This window comes from Alosa sapidissima, chromosome 3, assembly GCF_018492685.1.
Source record: "Alosa sapidissima isolate fAloSap1 chromosome 3, fAloSap1.pri, whole genome shotgun sequence".
Classification (NCBI taxonomy): Eukaryota; Metazoa; Chordata; class Actinopteri; order Clupeiformes; family Clupeidae; genus Alosa; species Alosa sapidissima.
This window is the reverse complement of record NC_055959.1, coordinates 5,444,715-5,458,253: the sequence shown is the minus strand read 5'-3', so window position 1 is coordinate 5,458,253 and position 13,539 is coordinate 5,444,715. Positions and strand designations below refer to the sequence as shown.

The 13,539-nt window shown below is 47.8% G+C and overlaps 1 protein-coding gene across 1 annotated transcript in view; it reads right to left on the bottom strand.

Moving 5' to 3' along the window:
* The window catches only part of rapgefl1 (Rap guanine nucleotide exchange factor (GEF)-like 1), a 39,174-nt gene that overhangs the window by 10,820 nt on the left and 14,815 nt on the right, over positions 1-13,539 (bottom strand). Inside the window, 6 exon segments of the mRNA XM_042085164.1 lie at positions 1,398-1,495; positions 3,000-3,167; positions 5,105-5,217; positions 6,174-6,271; positions 7,192-7,342; positions 10,965-11,043. Of these exon segments, the coding sequence (XP_041941098.1) occupies positions 1,398-1,495; positions 3,000-3,167; positions 5,105-5,217; positions 6,174-6,271; positions 7,192-7,342; positions 10,965-11,043 (707 nt within the window).

Here is a 13,539-nt window from a genome sequence, read left to right as displayed (position 1 = left end):
CTCTGTCCCATCCATCTCTCATATCTCTCCCTCAATCTCTTTCACTGTATCCCTCTCCATCTGTCTCCATCTCTCCATCTGTCTCTCTCTAAAGCAGTGGTTCTCAAACTTTGAAGGTGGGGAATTTTTAAGCCCCATCTGACCCCATCAACCCGGCAAAATGGTAATGTTAATATTAATACATTTCCCATTTTGGTCCGTTGGATCAGATGTTATTTTGATTCATATGTTGGTTTGTTTATGATTCCTATGTTTATGTGTGGCTATTTTGTTTTGAATCTATGATCTTCCTTGTCAAAAAAGAAAGGCATTATTAAAGATGGGCAAAAAAAAAGTTAATTGCGCCCTGTATTCACACTGTCTATTCCCCACTAGTGGGGCCCGCCCCACACTTTGAGAACCACTACACTAAAGAGAAGAATGATATATTTTTAAAAAAAGATATATTTATAAAAAATATTTCCTCTGCCCCTCAATCTCTGCCTCTCTGTCTGTATGCGTCACCCACACAGATGATTCTCCTTCCTCAAGAGCATCACATTTTACATTAGCACCACATTTAGCAAAGCACAACATGCACAGCACACTACATTAAGCATTCACACTTCAATCTAAATCATGCAAGACTGCTCACACTCTAATGGACACAGCATAACATGTCACCATCAGTGTGACATGTCCCTGACCACTGACAGACCATGAAACACAAGCCCTCTGGTCAAACATGTCAGACATGAATGCTATGACTGTAAAATAAAGATGGCTACTGCCTACAGCTCTGGGGTAGAATGGTTTAAAGGACTAGCTTACATTAGCAATGAATATAAGACACTAAACTGTACATTCTTCAGAAGCTAGCTTGTCTGACTAGCCTGCAGCCAGTATGTGTGCTATGCTACTTGCGTCATCTCCAGTAAACAGAATCGTCAGCATGGCAGCAAAGCAGTCACAGAGTTCACTTGTCAACGGTGTAGTGACAGAAAACTCCTGAGCTTGTCTAAAAATACCTTGTAGGCCCTCATGGCTAATGACATCCCACATGCTCCACATTCTAGCAGCACTGATGCTACTCTTCCACAGCCTCTATGGCTCAGAGCAGGGCCGTCATCTTCTAAACCAGCTAACTCATACACTGTTATAAGCTGCAGTGTACTGAGCTGTTTAGTTGTTAGCTTATCTATGATCAGATCAGATCAGATAATGCCTGAAATGCTAACATGGCGATATGACTGCGGTCGTTTGCAGGCATAAAAGCAGATGGACCCTCACATAAACCTTAAAGCTTGCTTTGTTCAAAGTTGGTTTTGATGTTCATTAACTTTAGTAATGTGCACTAAAAAATCTTGATGTTTAGATTACACTGAAAAAAAAACAATGTGTGTGTGTGTGATCCTCACCAGAGTCTCAAGCTCTGACGGCTCACAGGCGAAGAGGTGTGTGTTCACCCCCAGTGTGGTGAAGACGGCCTCATCACTTGGACGAAACACCGCTTTCTCTGAAAAGAAAAAAAAAACACCCAAAGATAAGTTCACACACAGAAAGACACACACAAACAAAATATAATGCCATGACATACTTTTACTTTTAAACACACGCACGCACACGCATTCCACACTCCACACAATGGGCTGGCTTCCTCTACTCTTAAGCATGTTCCTGTGCTTAAAACTTCTCTCACCAGGGATTCCCAGGAATTCATCACAATAACTCCCCCCACCACCCCCCCTCAGAATCTGCTTCCTGCATTGACCCTGGGCCTCCTCTTGATCAACTCACAGAACACCAGACACACCCGCAGTGGCCTCCACTCAGGTGATGATGACACATGGCCAGGTATTGGGGTTGGATGACAGGTTCAGGTATTGTGAGTGGATGATCATAACTATTTGCATACTGATGACGTAAGTTCTTCAGAAAAAAGAAATCGTTGCCCAATATCAATGGGACGGTGCCAGAACCACAATACCCAGCAACATTGCTCAGAAAGTTGCCTTGTGTGTAATCTGCTTGAGCAGGAGTGCCAAACTCCTATTAGGCAGCGGGACAGATTGGATGGACTGTGGCCTCATGGGGGCCATCATTATCCTGGTCATTCTCATGATAGTTTTTCCTCATGGGTATAGGACTGAAGTAGGCTAAAGGTCCGCTCTTCAATTCAGCCGAAAGGTTATTGATATTTGAGCTCAACAGCAAATCAATGTATGTCCATCCCTTCTGAACTTCTGAAGCCATATGTTGATTGGCTGGTGAAGTCAGATTCACTCTGTATGTTTCAGTGCCAGATGTATGTATCCACAAACACCAAAGTATTTAGAGCGTGCCATGCTAAGCTATTGAACGAATCTGCGAAGTACTGGGAGCGGTTAAGTTTAGGACTGTCCACCTCATCCTTCCTGACAGAGGCTGCTGCCCACTGAATGACTGATGTGTGTTAAGAACCCTGCAGTCGGTGACGCTCCAGGACAGCAGCCAACACTAGGATGACCCAGAGCCTGGCAAAGATCCACAGGATCACGGCCAGATAAATCTCAGAGTTGACAGCAAGGTGGGATCCGACCACAGCCCTGTGAAAGACGAAAGTCTAGCAGCTCCATCCATATTCACCCTGACAGCAAGAGCAACCTGCTCCCAATGTAACCTGAAAAAGTTCAATACCCCTCACTAGACAAGCAGCTACACTGTAGGCCTACTTATGTCAAAGTCTTCTCCACCGTCAAGAGATCTCTTACACACAGAAGGATCAGGCAGCCATGTTGTGCATCTACTACACCTACTTTCCTCCTCTGATTCAACATCAGATAGCTGTCTAGTAGTTATGAAGGAAGACATTTTGAAATGCAGGGCCAACAGAATAAGCACAGTCTGGCAGGCGATGGTAGTGGTCAATATTTATTTCTTCAATATTGAACTGATGATGGTGTTGTGGATTTCCTGAGGTTTCCTAAGTGGAGGACATTGCAGAGTTTGTGTGGCGGGAGACAGAGTTGTGCGTCACATACCGCCAGCGGAGGTGACGGCCACCAGGACGAGGTTCCCAGGCTGGACGGGCTGGTCCTCGCTGTACTGCAGCTTCTCCTTGACCAGTGCCAGGATCTCCCCCACGCGGCACGACAGCCTGCTGCGGATGGTCACGTAGGAGTGGTCCGGCGTGTACACCCTGCAGAAGACTGGAGGGGGGGGGGGGGGGGGGGGGTGGAGAGAGAGCGAGAAGGGGGGGCAGCAGAGAGGGACAGAAAGAGAGAGAGAGCCAGGGGGAGAGGAGCAGAGAGCTTAATTTTATGGTAGACTGATCATGCATGAAGCAACTGAAAACTACAACCTGCAGAAGACTGGACACACACACACACACACACACATAGAATGGAGTGGGGCAGCAAGAGGTGGTCAGTTCACCTCACCACTCTACACCAGTCAAGCCTGACCCAACCAGTGCGTGTACTCTCTAGGGAGGACTGAACTGGGGGGAGCCGGCTCTGACAGAGAGCCTCTGATCTGGTGCAAATCTACACTGGAGCCGGAAGCAGTTCAGTCCAGTCAGCTAATATCGGAGCAAACAGAGTTGAGGCCATAAATCCCCCCCCCATCCCCCCACTCCCTGCAGAGGAGTGCAGGGCTGGGCAGCCACAGCAGCATGACCTCTGGAGCAAACCTGATCTGGACACTGTGCAGATTACAAAGAGAGACACTAACAGCACCCAGCACACATACTAGACAGAAAATAAGTAGCCTATAAATTATTGTTTGTTATTACCTATAAATAAGAATTATTTACTATGTATAAAAATGAATTAAAATATTAATAGATAACTTGTATGGCTATGAGTCTCGTGAGTGGCCTTGAGAGAGAGCAGCTGCTAAATGAATGAATAGGAATATAAATGTAATCTGGCCCCGGTTCAGGCTATGTCATTCCAGTCTGAGCTGTGTGTGTGTGTGTGTGTGTGTGTGTGTGTGTGTGTGTGTGTGTGTGTGTGTGTGTGTGTGTGTGTGGCAAGAGCAAAGCCACTACTGTCTGTCTGTAGAGAGGTCAGTTTCCCTCGAAACCCTGGACAAGAGCCCAAACAGGACGGAGAGGGTAAACACTCCCGTGTGCTCTGTTTATAAACACCCGTCTGGCGAGACAGATACTGACCCGAGAGGCTACAGCAGGCAGGAGGCTCCTCCGAAACACACACGGGAGTGGTAGTGTTTCGTAACGCAGACGTGAATGTATGTATATTTCGATTTCAGTTCAGCCCTTGGGTGGGACTGCAGGCAAGCCCTAGAGCTTCACCTATTCTGTCTATTCACAAAAAACCCTTCTGTTTTCTGCTATTCAATGCCAGACTAAATGAGAATGCATGCATTGAACCGTCACCCACATATTTCTATTTTGGATCAATCTGCTTCTGTGTCTGTGTTAGTGACGTTCTGGCCTTGGCATTTTCTGCGAGCTGCAGGCTTAAATATGAGGCCAGTTGTCCCCACTTGTGTAGCAATCAGCACCATTATGGCAAAATCAATACAGCATGTATAACTCTGCCGGGTTTTCATTGGCCACAGTAAAATGGATGTGCAGACAGCAGAGTGAGTCATCAGTAGGTTGTGAAGGTTTGTGAGACTAGGGATTGAGTCCTAGCAGTGACGAGTCATTTGTCGTTTAGCCTTTTGTGTTGCTTTTCAAGCTTTCTCCCTCTTTCTCCCTCTCGTCCATTTTGGGAATGAAAAGCCGGAAAAGCAGGTTAATTAGATTTGCTGGTTCAGCAGGTTTAGCTCTGGTTTTAAATTAGGTATTGATCGGTTTGCATAACAACCAGCTAGTATGACTCACTATCCAATCAATGACTTGGATTGATTGATTTATTCGATCAATCATATGAGTGATAAAGTGACTGGACAGTGAAGACCGAAACAAAAGTAAAACAGTACATTTGAATATTCCCCAAAATCCAGACACAGCTTTCCGTAAGGCATGGCTATTCTTAACTCACCAGCTCATTCAAATCAGTGTGCGTGCGTGTGTGTGTGTGTGTGTGTGTGTGTGTGTGTGTGTGTGTGTGTGTGTGTGTGTGATCATTGTGGTTGCAGACAGATGTATTGGAGTGCATGTATTCAGGGGACTTACTCTCATCGGACCCTCTGAAGGCCTCTCGTGGTTGCAGACAGGCATCGATGCGTCTGAAGTGACGGAAGAGAGGCCGCACCTGCTTCTTACGACACTCCTTCTCCTCCTCCGTCCTACACATGACATGGAGGGAGGGAGGGGAAGAGAGAGAGAGAGAGAGAGAGAGAGAGAGAGAGAGAGAGAGAGAGAGAGAGAGAGAGAGAGAGAGGGGGGGGGGGGGGGGGGGGGGATTTAGTTTTGTGTTTGAAAGGATGAAAATAAAATCCGATGCAGTGAACTCCCATCTGTGCCCACTAAAAAACCAAGCCCTATAATGGGTCTGTGGAACTGCCCTAAAATGCCCATCTGGACGTGTCCGTGGTCCAGCCTGGCAGTGCCAGTGTCGTGCCCACTGTCGCACCACACTCACTCCCTGCAGTGAAAACGGAGCTCCAGACTAGCACACTGAGACACACGCGGGCATCACCAGGCCACCAGTGAGAGCAGCACTGCGGGAAACATAAACCATCCCCCGCTCCAGAAATCACCGGTATACAACAAACCAATTAAAACTGTATGAGCGCTCCGAGAGCACACCACCACTAACACCAACATCATGGCCTCCTTCTGAAGTAGCTGGAGTCCTTTTTCTTCCCTTCAGGACTTCTTTTTTTCTGATCAAGCCAAAAAGTAATGAGGGCCTTCATGTGTGCGAGTGCTTTATGGGGCACTGCCTGGCTGGAGGGTAGGGACGGGGGCCTCGGAGTGGAGCGGAGGAAAGGCCATTAACGAGCTCGCGGAGGCCTCCTTCCCTAACGAGCCCGGAGGAAACGGCGTGTGATTACAGAGGCTCGGAACACACTTCCCTTTGCACGTGGGAAAAAGCGGCAGAGTGGTGCTTGGGAAACGTCGGGAATGGGGTTTTCAGGGTGGAGGAATACTTCTGCTGGAGCTGAGTGTGTGGGAATGTGATTTCTTTGGGGTCAGGGGGTGGGATGGGGTGGGGGGCTCTGGGTGCATTTATGGTGCATTCTTGTCTGTGTGTGTGTGTGTGTGTGTGTGTGTGTGTGTGTTTTGGCTGCACACTCACGGGTTGTGCAGGATCTCAGTCCAGCGCTGCAGCTTGAGTACGTCCTCCACAAGCTCAGGGTACTGACTCAGCTCCTGCACCGCACACAGATACAGGTCCTACAGAGAGAGAGAGAGGGGGAGGGATGGAGAGAGGTAGAGAGACGGGGGGGTGAAAGAGGGGGAGTTAGAGAGAGGAGTAGAAGGAGAGAGAGAGGGAAGAATGAAGGAAAGAGGGAGAGAAAGAGATTAATAGTGACAGCTGAAGAGGCCTAACTATCTGAATAATTAATGTTAAACTCATGTGTAAATGTTGTACTCTTCAGTTAGACTTTTGCAGAAATGAACATTCATTTAATACATTACATCTTTCAGTTAACATTTTACATTGTTTTTAAGCAGACTGCATTATTCACATCAAAGTGGCAGATATTATTTATTAACTGCTGAATAATGCAGAAATCTATTTGTTCACTTCTGGTATAAGACTTAAGTCTGAACATGTATTTTTGTGTTTAACTGTACTTGTGATGCATGTCTGTTCTCAGAATATGGATGTGTATGTGTGTATTAGCAGTGTACACTATGTGTAAATATGTGCATAGTGCAACTGTTTTAGCCATTTGTCTTAACACAGCTTTTTTGTTTATCTGCATTAGTATGCCTATGCCATGCTTCCAACATTGGTTCATATGCACAGCGAAAACTATCCAGTTATCAGGAAAACTATCCATATCATTTTGAAGCAACTGTGCCTATAAGTTCTGCACAGTACCATATGTGTATACATGAGACTGTATGGTTTCCATTAGAGTAACACTATTAAGAAAGTGGTGTGTGTGTGTGTGTGTGTGTGTGTCTCGCTCTGTGTGTGTGTGTGTGTGTGTGTCTCTCGCTCTGTGTGTGTGTGTGTGTGTCTCTCGCTCTGTGTGTGTGTGTGTGTGTGTGTGTGTGTGTGTGTGTGTGTGTGTGTGTGTGTGTATAAAAGATCTGTGTATAAAAATGTGTGTGTGTGTGTGTGTGTGTGCCTGGTGCCACACCTTGGGGAAGCTGTTGGACCTCTCCCCTTCCTCCTGCAGAAGCTCCCGGTAGGTGTCCAGGTAGCGGAAAGCCACGCTGAGCACGGCCTGCTTCCGCTCGGAGCCCTCCCATCCTGGCCAGCCCTCGCCAGACGGCCCCTCAGGGCTGAACCTGCGCGCTCGGTCAAGGAGCCAACCAGCCAACAATAACATACAGGACAATACACACAGCCTGGCAGACATGCCACTGCTAAACACACACACACACACACACACACACACACACTCGCGTTCAAGGACTATCAGCCAGCAATAACATAAAGGACAATACACGCAGCCAGGCAGACATAGAACTACTAAACACAAACACACACACACACACACATGACATATCAGCCAACAATAACATACAATGCATACATCCTGCCAGAATCATTAAACACTGGCATACATATACACCATCAAGGGGCAAAAGACAATGCCTGGTCCAAACACACATCAAACCACAACAAAAGGCATATAGTCCACACCTACTGAGCACACCCTCTTCATTACATACATACACACACACAGACTATTATTATGTACAGTCTGTGTACAGCCATACAGCAACTGTGTCAAGGCACTCGGCCAAGAAAAACAACAGAAACACACAGACAGAGAGAGAGAGAGAGAGAGAGAGGAGAAAAAAACACACAGACAAAGAGAGAGAGAGAGAGAGAGAGAGAGAGAGAGAGAGAGAGAGAGAGAGAGAGAGAGAGAGAGAGAGAGAGAGAGAGAGAGAGACACACACACACACACCTTTCAAACACACATCACACAAATTGAGAAATGGTCACCCTGTCCACAATAACAATATTACAAAAACACACAAAATGCAAATACACACACACACAGGCATCCAAACAGATGCACATTGGTGCACGTGTGCGAGTGCACGCGAGCGTGCGCACACACACACTGGGCTGGCATCACCTAACAGCACAGATGGAAAAACACAACGTGTTCTGAGAGGCCAGACAGAGCGACCATAATTACAGCCTATACAGAGTGGCAAAGGAAGAGGAACACACCCACCACACACACACAAAAACCTACTCATCACAGCTATGCATACACACAGAGTCCTACACCTACACACACACACACACACACACACACACTGGAATAGTCTTGTCACAGCCATAAATACACAAAAACACACACAACCAGGCACATATTCACGACAGCTGTATATTCCCTCTTGCTCCCACTGCTTTTCTTTCTCACACACACACACACTCACACACACACACAAACATCAAAACACAACATCTGTACATCCCTAATTTAGAGCACAAGGAACATCTAGACACACCTTTTTTCGAGTGAAGTTCTTGCATAACCCCTGAGACACACACACACACCCCTTTCTGTGCAAGGACTACTATTACTCTGCTGTGTTTATGTTTGGGCTGATGAGATTAACATGGTGATCAGATCCTCACTCGGGTTTGTCTCTCCCATCACAACTCTGCCATTCTGGGAGTGTGGGGTTGGGGTGTGTGTGTGTGTGTGTGTGTGGTGTGTGTGTGTGTGTGCTTGGGTGGGGGGGTGCTGCACTGAAGCATGACACCCCGTTCAAAGCCTATTGGAAGCTAGAAATCCCCTCAACGTTTACAGAGGGGAGTTGTTATGGGGAACCTGCCTAAACATGTGAGTCACTATTTCGGTGAGAATAAACAAAAGAACAAAGATTCTGATGATTTCAGTTGTTACTATGTGTGTTTCACATATGGGACTTAGGAGATTACACTTCAGGTGGAAAACCACACACACACACACACACACGGCCCTCCTATTTGCAGGCTCCAGAAACAGCAGCAAAGGCCACAGTCCACAGCTGGGAATCCAGCATCTGAGCTCTTAGTCTGGGTGAGAGAGGCACCGAGACCTGGAGCACAGCCAGAGCACACGGCCCTTTGATCCCTGAACCACTCTCTGTGTGTGTGTGTGTGTGTGTGTGTGTGTGTGTGTGTGTGTGTGTGTGTGTGTGTGTGTGTGTGTGTGTGTGTGTGTGTGTGTGTGTGTGTGTGTGTGTGTGTGAGAGAGAGAGAGAGATCAGGAGAGGTGGTCAAGGCCATCAGAGCGCAGTAAAAGACAGAGATCTCTTTCTTTGCTTAATTCCAAGGTGCTGAGTGGTGAGTGAATAGGTGTGAGTGTGTGTGTGTGCACGTGTGTGTGGTGGGAGTGTGTGTACTCTCAGCTTTCACTCCCAGCAGGAAGCAAACGTGTTTCCACAACAGAAGATCTGATTAGCCTGGATTAGAGCCAAAGCCAGACAAGAGAGGAGGTGTGGATGGTTACAGATAGTGTGTGTGTGTGTGTGTGTGTGTGTGTGTGTGTGTGTGTGTGTGTATGTATTAGGGAGACAAAGATACAATGAGAAAGACAGATGAATCGAGAGATAAATATAGAGATAAATAGAGATAAAGTGAATGAGGAAGAAAGACAATGTGTGTAAGTTCTTATGGGTGTCTGAGGGAAGGAGGAAGCGACCAGTGTGTGTGTGTGCGTGTGCGTGCGAATGTGTTAATGTGTGTCACCCTGGCAACACTAATAGTGAGTGATGAAAGACTGGATGGTCAGATAACAGAGTCTTGGAAGCTCACACAGCAGAGGGGGAATAAGCTGGGTCATCGATCAGCACCCCCAACATTCTCAGACACACACACACACACTTACACCCACACAGTGCCATGGCAGGGGGCCTGCGCAGCGCCAGTGGCCAGACACGCCACATTAGGGGCAGCCAGGCTTGCCTTTGTGCTCGCCGCCTCCGCCTAGACGACCCTGAGCCCCCTATTGTCATCTGGAGAGGGACAGGGGGGCTTTCACATGGGGTGAAGGGAATGTAGGTCAGATGGAGAGAGAAAGAGAGAAAGAGAGAAGGAAGAGGGAGACAGAAGTGATAGAGGGAGAGGGTGAGAGAAAGCGTGAGAGAGAGACACCGGCAAGAAAGAGCAGGAGAGAGAGAGACAGAACAGAGGAATATAACAGGGAAATGGAAGAGAATTTGAGAGGTACTGAGAGAGGGAGGGGTAGAAAGTGAGAGAGAGAAAGAAAGAAAGAGAGAGAGCGAGAGAGAGGGGGACAGACACAGATAGAGGAAGGGAAGTTTGAGAAGAAGGGGGGCGGACACATCCTATGGCCCTTGGCCTGAGGAGAGGAGTGAGTGCAGGGACAGAGGAACTTAGAGGAAGGTCACACACACACACACACACACACACACACCAGCTGCTCCTCTCCAGTGGCCCTGATGGTCTGGGCGGCAGTGTGTTTGCGTCAGGTTGTGTCTGAAGTGCAGCACCTGCTTGATCTCTGTCAGACACACAATCTCTCCACTAGAAAAAAACAACCTCTACATACACACACACTGGCACACACATACCCCACCCAGTACACACACACACACTAGCACAGCAACAAACATACACAGTGACACACACAGACACAAATGTGACTTCACAGATAGGGAGCTAAACTTCCTCCAGCCAAAATAGTCTCGGACCCCAGTGCTCACTTGTACAGCAGCACTTTGATGTTTAAAAATGATTCTCTCGCTCTGACAGTGCTTTTAACACCTCTACCGTTTAAGCCGGGGGAGAATCTGGGTCACGCCCCTTCTCACCCAACCCTAACAGCGGGTAAGGAGCTCAGCAGTGGGAAGCAGAGAGGAATCCCGAGCTTGCTAGGCAGCATTAGCACGCGTTTGGGTGCTAATTGTTGTGGCGACATTGTGCATGGAAGGATACTGTTGAAGGAGGAACTGCTGGAACTTGTCGGAGGCCAAGAAGATGGGGTGTGTCAGCATGAAGTCATCCAGGAGTATTTCTGCAGACAGAGAGAGAGAGAGAGAGAGAGAGAGAGAGAGAAACAGGTTACTTATGCAAAAGCAGCCTGCTTCTGGTGCAGCTATACTTGTTAAACCAGTCAAGATCCAACACCTTGGTGTCTCAACATACGATTATACGATAGTGTGTGTGTGTGTGTGTGTGTGTGTGTGTGTGTGTGTGTGTGTGTGTGTGTAGACATGAAGGGGACTGTGTGACCATTTGAAGTATTTTAAATGTCACCTTTCTTTGCTTTTAAAGCTTTGCACAGTGGGATTCTGGGTAAAATAACTCACTCCTCAGAGCAAGCGTGTGAGAGAGAGAAAACGAGAGAGGGTGAGCGAAAGGGAGAGAGACAGAGAGAAATAGAGAGAAAAAAACATTCCCCACCTGGTGCCTGAGGGAGGGCGGTGCTCTATCAGTGCAATATGTTCATTTCACATGTCCCATTCAATTAGATCTGGACTGTGCCTCCTGTCAGCGCGTATTGTCAAAAAGGCAGCTTAACAAAGTTCACTGATCTAATCCACAGTCTGTAATCCAGAGCCCAAGCCCCCTCCACACACACACACACACACACACACATACACCACTCGAGTCCTTAAGTGGAACTTCGTTTCGAGAGCTGCCCCACCAGTATCCGGCCTGAGCCAAGGTCTGGTGGAGTTCTCCTTTGATCAGTGGTTGGCGTTATCAGGGGCAGGCCCCACTGCAGATACATTGCTGGCATCAAGAGTGGTGGAATTAACCTGTGGAATACCGCAGCCTGATGCGTCATCGACGTGTAGGCTTATCTCACACAGACTACAGCTGAGACATCAACCCCATAAACACACACAAACACACACACACACACACTCACTCACGGACAGAGAGACGCCAAAGCACACATTTCTGTGGTCAAGTGCATGACAGGGGTTGGTGTCTGGAGAATAATGCAGTGTTTCACAAATGAGTTGAGCTGCAGGTCTGACTGTAAGAGCAAGGTGAATCGAATGCAAGTCTAACAGAGACAATGAGGAAATAGTTGTTAAGTTACACAACAGTGTCTCTGCATTGGGTAGTCAACTGTAAAGGTTAGGTCCACAGGTTCACATTTATTTGATATAAATAAGGCTAAGGTTAGTGTGGAGTTACTATAACCACGTAAACGTATGTCAGCTGAAGAGCCAATTATAAATGTCAAATGAATACTGAATAACATGATAGCTAGAGCAAGGTACTGCATGTGAATGAGTGAGTCAGTGAGTGTGTGTGCGCGCATGCCTGCCAATACATCAGTGGCTGGTTAAGGAGTCAGTGAGACGAGCTGATTTGATGTGATCAGCACGAGGGAAAAGCCAGAGTAGCACATGGAGCCGGCATGCACCAGAGGTCACCGGGGGTCGGTGTTTTATGCCATACGCAAAACCCAAGCAGCGATGCTTTCATGAAAATTACTCAGGGGCTTCCGCATGGGTCAGGCCGTTAAAAAAATCCATTACCCAGAGTGCCTCATTAAAACCCAGCCTGTGCTAAAACACTAATCACCAGCAACAGCAACCCACCACCCCCCAAAACCAACCCCACAATTCCTCTGTGGATCGCCCATGCACTGGCTGACCTCGATACCACAGGGGACATACTGCATACTAGAGAGAGAGAGAGAGAGAATGCACGCTCGGCATGCTGGGTAAGCCCTGAGGTCAGGTGTGAGGGGCCCACAGCAGCCATGCTCCTACACTCACTCTCAGCTGACAGACTGAGAGACAGACAGACAGATGCGCGGGAGATATAGGCGGCCCGTCTGGACCTGCTTGTTCCAGGCCAGCAGCAGGGGCGTCCGCAGCATCCCCCGCCCCCCCCCACCCCCACCCACACACACACACACACCTCAATCTCACCCTCACAGCAGCTGCTAATGGAGGTGGGGGGTGTGGGGTCTGTCAGGGGGAGCTTGGGATGAGCTTATGGGTCTGGAGGGAAGCCAGCGGTGGGTTGGGGAGGGGTGGGTGGGTGGACGACAGACCACAGACGGAGTTCTGGTTACAGATGAGCACTTGTGTCGTTTTGGGGACGAGCCTCGTGGGCAGGCTGCAGCCCAATTAGACTCAAAACGGCCTGTGATGGCCAGAGTTTAGGTATGCACTGTGGACTACGGTCAACTCAGAGATATAGTGAGCATGGAACGGCAAAGAAATGTTGCATTTCTTGCTTAAAAAAGAAAAAGATGACATACAACCATACATAGATACACTTAATATGGTAAGTATATTAAATATACTAATTTGCACTTTGTGTGGATGCATAGTGTAAAATCTGTGTGTGTTTTTGCCCGTTTTTGTTTTGTGTGCAGTCGGTGTGTATGTGTGTGGGTCTATGTGTGTGTATGTGTGTGTGCGTCTCTGTGCGTGTATGTGTGTGTGCGTTTTTGAGTTTGCATGTGTTCAACTGCTTGAACTGCTGCACATGCACATGCACATGCAGAGGGTCTGCATGCAAGCAGAAATTTGTGTGT